The sequence below is a fragment of the Podarcis melisellensis genome (assembly GCF_964234715.1).
Source record: "Podarcis melisellensis genome assembly, chromosome: 16".
In the NCBI taxonomy this organism is placed as follows: domain Eukaryota; kingdom Metazoa; phylum Chordata; class Lepidosauria; order Squamata; family Lacertidae; genus Podarcis; species Podarcis melisellensis.
In genome coordinates, this window is record NC_138533.1 from 13,037,234 (window position 1) to 13,044,587 (window position 7,354).

A 7,354-nucleotide genomic window follows, 5' to 3' on the forward strand; every position below is an offset into this window, starting at 1 on the left:
AAATCCCCTCCCTCCCTTGAGCAACCAAAATCTGGAACTTGAGTTCAAACTGTGCTTTCTTTCTAATTCCAGTTCTGGAAGCAAACTATGATTGACTCAAAGCAAGAAGGAAAGAAGGCAAGTGGAGCATGCAAGGGAAGAAGACCAAGCCAAGGGGTCCACCGTTTGCTCACAAGGGCCTATCCGTGGCTTGGCTACATTGGACCCAGACCTCTGAAATCATAATCTCTCTCCTAATGAGGTCCACTAAGTTTGCAATCCAAGGCTGGGGGGAAAAAGATTCAAGTATAACAAGTGTCCCAGGGCCAAATTGCCTTGAAATGGGTAACTATGCAAGTATTCTAATTGTTCCCCAGAACACACACGCAGAGATCAATATCTTATTCATAACTATCCCAAATGCAAAGCAAGTGTGCTGCATAATTTATTATTATTATTAGTTATGAAGGAGAATGGATGCAGCTCTCTGACTGCATCTCAGCCCAGCCAAATGCATCTCAGAGAGTAAATGGATGCCTTTATTTTTCTCTTGCAATATCCTTTGGGGCTCTGGCTCCACAACAGCAAAAGGATCCCAGGCTTTCTTAGCTATTCTGCAATGCAGCACCTGCAAGACTACTTTTTTTAATGCATTAGTGCACAATTCCCCAACCCGATGCCCTCCAGTTGCTGTTGCACTCCAACCCCCAACAGCCATAGCCAGCATGGCTTCCAGTCAGGTATGATGGGAGCTGAAATACAACAAAATGTACCATTTCAGGAAGGCAAAAAAGAAGTACTGATCCAACAGGGAAGGGGTGCCATGATCCACATTAGGGTTTTAACCCAACATTCTAAGTACAATTTTCTTGCAGGGCAGAGAGGTATCAGACTGGGACCTGAGAGACCAAGATTCAAATCCCCACTCAGCCTTGAAATCACTGGGCAACCTTAGGCCAGGCACTCACCTTGAGCCCATGGAAGAAAGGTGAGATATGAATTAAACACACAAACAAACAATGGGCAAGAGTAAATGCTGCTGCACAAGACAAGTACAACAGCAGAACCATACACAGCCATGACCCTGGATGCCAAGCGGTCACCTCAATATTTTGGAAAGCAAATCCAAGGTTTCAAGAACAGGTTCTGTTAACTCAGCACACCACCTTCACAATTCTGAGATAGTGAGAATTAAGGAAATGACATCACCATGATGTGGTCATTTTTTACCTTCTAGTCACAACTAAGGTAAGCATGTTAAAGTAGGGCTGCCATATGTCCGGATTCCAAAGGCGGAATTAATGTCAGGATGGACTTTCTGAAAGGTGGCGCTTTGTCCTGGATCTCAGGCAAGTCAATCGAAAAAGTTCAACATTCGGGGTGTCCTGGTTTTTACTTTTTTAAATATGGCAACCCAAGTTAAGGAGGGAGAGGGTGTTGTACCCTGTCATAGTGACTCAGCAGATGAATGTCTGAAGAGCCCAGTTCTTTTAGTCAGTTAAGTCTATTAAATTCCTTAAGATGCGTTTTTCTAAACAAAAAAAAGATTGAAGACCATAATACAACCAATTTGGATCTGCAATTCTCTTGCTAGTGATTATAAATAAGCCATCCTCTTCAATATTGAGAGGCAGAAAATGGCTTTAGAAAGAGGTACAGGAAATCATGTTTCCTTTTCTTCACTGCATCAAAACTACTCCATTATGGTTTGCAATGTTGTAAAATAAAGCCCACAAAGTTACTAGCCTGCTAAAAAATGTTTTACAAAAAAAAAAACCCTAGCCTGCTAATGCCTGGCAAAAGAGAAACAAAGTGTGCCATTTCTATGCTGGGCCCAGAAGAGGGACAAAGTGCTTTATCCCTCCTCCACTAGCCCACTCACTCACCTGGGTGCAATTTCTGGTTCTGCTTAAATACAAGGCTGATGCATTGTCAAGCTAAAAGATGTGCCCAGTTCTTGTGTCCACATGACAGTGAAAGAACCACGAGCCACAGGCTAAAATGGAGGCCTGGTGGCTAATTTGTGTGTTGTAAACAGATGCAAACAGATTCTTATTTGGAATACTTTGCTCTGCTTCTGCTAGTCATGAAGCAGCACTGCTTAGGGTACTGAGGCATGTTCCTGGTCACTGAGAGTCCTCCCCCACGTGTGTACATGCACCCTTGCACACACAACTTGGCGAAAGCATTGATGACACACCCATCAACTCCATATTTACAGGGTTAGAAACTCGCTCTCTTAAACAGTTCGCAAGTTGTCAGTTTCTATGCCCAGCTCAAAATTAGGAACATAGGCCTTATATCATTGGTCAGTATTGCGTACACTGACCTGGCAGCAGCTCTCCCAGGTTTTGGAGACAGCACTTTTCCAGCTCTCTCTGGAGATGCCAGGGATTGAATCTGGTGCTTTCTGCACGCATAGCAGGTGCTCTGACACCAAGCTATGGCCTTTCCTCAGTCAGGTCTTGCACAACATTTCTGTGGAACACATGCTGGGGCACTGCTAACAGGGTCAAAATTGAATAGTTTTGATTGTTGAATTTTAAAGTTACAATTAACTGGTTAAAATGGCTCTGCAGAGAGGTTTAAGAAGCTGACTTCTGGTTCAAGTACATTGGAACTTGCGAGTCCTCAGCAATAATACCACCTATCATTTATAGGGCTTTGTGTGTGTTCAAAGTGCTGCCCATCCATTGTGGTACAAGAGCATCTGCTGCGTTTCCGGCTGATAAGGCACAAAGACTACACAGAGATACACATTCACATATACATATAGTTAACATTCTTCTTGTTTAACATGTTAAGCCTGAATCTTGTAAGACGATGCAGATAGCACTACTCTGCATCTGTGGGAGAGTCGGGCATGTGTACGGCAGCAGATGAAGTCCACACCTTGCTCTGTATTAAGTGAGGTGACCTTGAATCTCATACATGTCCTGAGCACTTTACAGCCTTATGCCTGGAGCCTCATCTCTACTAAAAAAGGCTCAGCTTCCATGAGGGAGACTGATGCTCATTGATCTGGAGAAGGACTGGCGGTGAAAGGCCTGATTCTCGAGACAGGTGGTTTGGGTTTGCAGGAGCGGCGTCTGAGGAACTGTTAAACTTGAGGGGCACAAAGATCAGACCACGGACAAGGAAATAGTTATATGGTTGGCAAGGATCAACAACATCCCTTCCCCATCTGGCATTAAGTCATACATCATACGTGTTTGCCTAATGGTCAGTCACAAGACAATGGACTACTGGATGCAATATAGCTGCCATTTGACCTTGACTCTACAAGGAAGACTATGCATGAAAGAAACTGCTCTTTCCTGAGCAAGCAGCCACAATCCAGACATCTCAAGACAAGACTGACAGACTAGAGACGTAAAAATATACTGAGAATATATACAGAGAAAGACGGCATCTTGACTGAAACATTGGCACTACAAGAACTGCCGCATACCAGACGCTACTAATATGCCCATGCAAGGGAAGGAGCGTGGTCAGGAATTCCAAAACAAAACCCACAAAGGGGTGGTTTTTTGTGTGTGTTTTTTAAAGTCAGCTAACCCCCAGCTGGGCTACTTGATGAGGCAGAGCTATTGTTAGATGGGGTGCATTGCAAGACTCAGCCTTTTAAAGCATTGTCACTTGGGCCTGTGTTTTCCACCCTCAGTGAAGCATCTGCAGTGCAGTTTGTTGTTGTGGTGGTTTTTTTTTAATGAGCATTCCCACCTCTATCTGAAAGCTGCCTTAGAAGATAAGAACCATTTACATCCCAGCCCTCTGAAGCTTATTAGGAGAGGGAGGAGAGGAGCGGTACATATTGCAAAATGTTTTCTGGGGTGCCTCCCTGCCCCCTCTCCAGTTGCCTAAAGCCATCACAAAAGGGAAGACCTGTCATCAAAGCTGCCTTCTCAAAGACAAATAATTAAATGTACACCTCCAAATGTCTCCCACCCACAAAAAAACCCAAGGTTACAGTGATTTTTTTTCTCAGGTAAGGTTTTAAAATAATGAAGACTGCTTTCCTGCTTCAAGTGGGAGCCAGCAATACAACAAGAGACCTTAGTCAAGAGGATGACAGAGCAACTGTAAAGGAAAAAGGCAATGCACCCCCCTTCAGTTCGATCACTTGCTTGAGGAAAGGGGAGGGGGCAGATTAAGGAAGCAACCAGCCTAGATCCAGAAAAACCCCAGCAAGCCCTCCCCAAAGCAGATAAAAAAGGTTGCTCAATTCTTGGAGCTATGAGACACATTTTGGAGTCTAATCTGACAAACATACAGCAGACAGAAGCTTCCCTCTCCCCACCTTCCAGCTGAGACACCACTCCCTTCTCAGCCTCTAGCCCAGCTGGTGTTTTTCAAGTGCTTAGCAAGCGACCACATTTGGAAATGCACTGAAAAGGTACAAAAGCAACATTCAGCCAACCGTAAGTGTATCTGTTCCCCAGTTTGCTACGGAAGAGTGCCCTTAAAACCCAAGCTTTCCTTATCCCATTCAGAATCACCGCCAGTATCAGGGAATGGCCTCCCCAGAGTCTGAAATCCAAACCTTGCCATTGCATCATGCCTGGTAAGGCTGCAAGGCATATGAAATGGTGGATTAGGAAGCAGCAGGTTGCTGAATGGTGGGAGGAATACCACCATTATGTACAAAAGACTATTACATTCAGTTCTCCTTCAGTCACACCCTTATACACAATTACATACCACAAAGGACATACAATTATTATACAACTCCCAACACCCCATTACCAACCAGCATAACACTCTGGTGTTATGCCTTAGTCTCCCAAGGATTGTCCATAGCACCAACACCACACCCACAGTCTTGCTTGCCTTCCACCCCATCCTACCATATTTCCCACACAGTCCTGTTTGCATAGCAATCTTCATTAACCTCACATTAGCCACAACACATTTTGCATTTGGTGACCTCTCTGCATTACACGTTCCCAATGGACATAATCCAAAATGGCATTTTCTTCCAGAACAGTTCCTCTTAAACCTTTCAGACACACCCTTTCTCTCCTTAAGTGTAGCCCACTTTGGAGTTCTATTTCAGCTCCATGCTTCATCTTCTACTCACTGATTCTTCTGCAGGGACCATCAAAAACCTTTAGTAGGATCGCCATATGTTCACAATACAATATGCAAGCTGCTCTGTAACACAGTACTCTCACTCTCTCAGGCTAAACTTTAAAGGGAGATAAATATTTTAAAAAAAGAGGGAAGAAAAGTGTTTCCTATGCAGTTATAGTCAGTCAGCAGTAGCATCCCACCCCCCAAAAACCCAACCGTTTCCCACCTTTATAATTATATTTTAATCAGGCCCAATGAAGGGATCAGTGTAACCCACAAATCTATATGACACAATGTGGACTCTTGGCTTGACAAATGTTATTTGGTTCTAGTGAAATATGTTTTTCCAACACAGCTCTTCCCCCCCAAAGCCCCACCTCCTGTCATATAGACTGGCCATCTTTGTATCCCTCCTTTTAATACACACACACACACACAATATGAATGAATGAAAATGAGTTAACCTTTGGAAGCCTTCTATGCAAAACACCCACATATTATCAATGGAAATATGCATTAGTCCTAACAGCAGCTGCAAAAAATTAAATGCAAATTTTGATGTCAATAAAGGGACGTTATCCTTATTGAATGCTCTCCTACTAGCAGTTACTTTATATATAAAAAAATATGTATGTTTATATACAGAAACACACAAACCCTGGTTCTGTGCATTGCTAAATCTTGTCTACCATATTTCAGACTTACTAAAAAAAATGGCATTCATGAAAGTCAGTACTTTAGCCCTGCCTGCATGTTTTATGACAATAAAGGCTATTTTGCTTTCTTTTCTTTTTTTCATTCCAGGCCAAGGACTCCCTGTAAGAGCCGATTTACCTGAGTTGGTCTTAATAATAAGAAAACAGGATTCGGAAATGCAATGATTTAAGCGTCTCAGGGAATCCTGGTGCCTTTCAGGGTTTCAAGTTTTTGCTACACCGCCTCCGCCCACCCCTTCCTCCTTCCTCGTGCCCACAAACCACCCGGCACTTCCCTACGCCAAGCCCCCTCCCCCCACCAGCTGTTCTTTCCCCCTGCCCACCTCCCTCCGCCCCCACTCACCAGCGCAAGGCTGGGGGGAACCTGCCCCCTTGAGGTCTCGGCCTCCGGGCTCCGAGGAGCCACCCCCAGCAGAGGAAGAAATATACGGGGACTGGGTGGCGGGCTCAGCCATTTCGTCGATGGCGGCAGCGGCGAAAGCGACGGGGGGTAAAAGAAACCAGCGACGAGGACCTTGGCTATAAGCGACCGCCCCTCTCAACAGACAGGCACTGACTGACAAGAACGAGGAGATCAGGGCAGACTGCGCAGGCGCGGCAACTGGGCGGCGGGCCGGAGCGCCGCGCAGGCGTACTCCGGAGGGGCGGGTCTGGGAGGGTGTTCTCCGGCGCAGGCGCAGTGAGAAGTCTGGAAGGGAGCGTACTGTATACGATACAGTATATTGTGCCTCCTACGTCCTCCCGCAGAGTATTTCTGCTCCTCCCTTACGTTGGTATTAGAAGCGGCGGGGAGGGGGCGGCGGATTTTTTTTGAGTGTGAGAGAAAATAGGCGGTTTTTGAGGCTGGTCACTGAACATGCGCATCACGCCCCCTCCCCATTCTCGCGAGCTTTCCAAGTCCGTTTATTACGTTTGTGTGTGAGCGCGCGCGCGGGTGAGACCGGCACTTACGCGTGCGCAGTAGCCATAGGAGCCTGAATAAACGGCCAAGAAACGCGGGCGGGGGCTTTTGTGTTTTAAGAATCTGCTTTTTTGAGTCGTGTTTCGAACCTTTAGGAAAAGGGGGAAAACAGCTCAGAAGAGAAGCTTTCTCCTCCTCCTCCTCCTGAAAAATCTCTTTCCAAATGGCAATAGGGATACATTAAGTATCCCTGAAATTTGGAATTGGGAAAGGGCAGTAGCTCAGTCACACCTTGTGACCTGGCTCGGTACAGGTACCTCAGGTTACACACACTTCAGGTCACATACGCTTCAGGTTACAGACTCCGCTAACCCAGAAATAGTGCTTCATGTTAAGAACTTTGCTTCAGGATGAGAACAGAAATCGTGCTCCGGCGGCGTGGCAGCAGCAGGAGGCCCGATTAGCTAAAGTGGTGCTTCAGGTTAAGAACAGTTTCAGGTTAAGAATGGACCTCCGGAACGAACTAAGTACTTAACCCGAGGTACCACTGTATAAGATGGCTTACCTATAAGGAAGGGCCATAGCTCAGTGGCAGAGCACCTGCCTTGCTTGCAGAAGGCCCCCAGTATCTCCCATGTAGGGCTGAGAATATTCCCTGCACAAAACCTTGGAGAGCTGCTGCCAG

The 7,354-nt window shown here is 45.7% G+C and overlaps 1 protein-coding gene across 1 annotated transcript in view; it reads right to left on the bottom strand.

Moving 5' to 3' along the window:
- Positions 1–6,649, bottom strand: part of RTN3 (reticulon 3) — a 39,286-nt gene extending 32,637 nt beyond the window's left edge. The window contains exon 1 of the mRNA XM_081891392.1: positions 6,112–6,649. Within this exon, the coding sequence (XP_081747518.1) occupies positions 6,112–6,223 (112 nt within the window). The 5' untranslated portion in view covers positions 6,224–6,649. The remainder of the gene's footprint in view (positions 1–6,111) is intronic.
- Between the last annotated feature and the right edge of the window lie 705 nt (positions 6,650–7,354).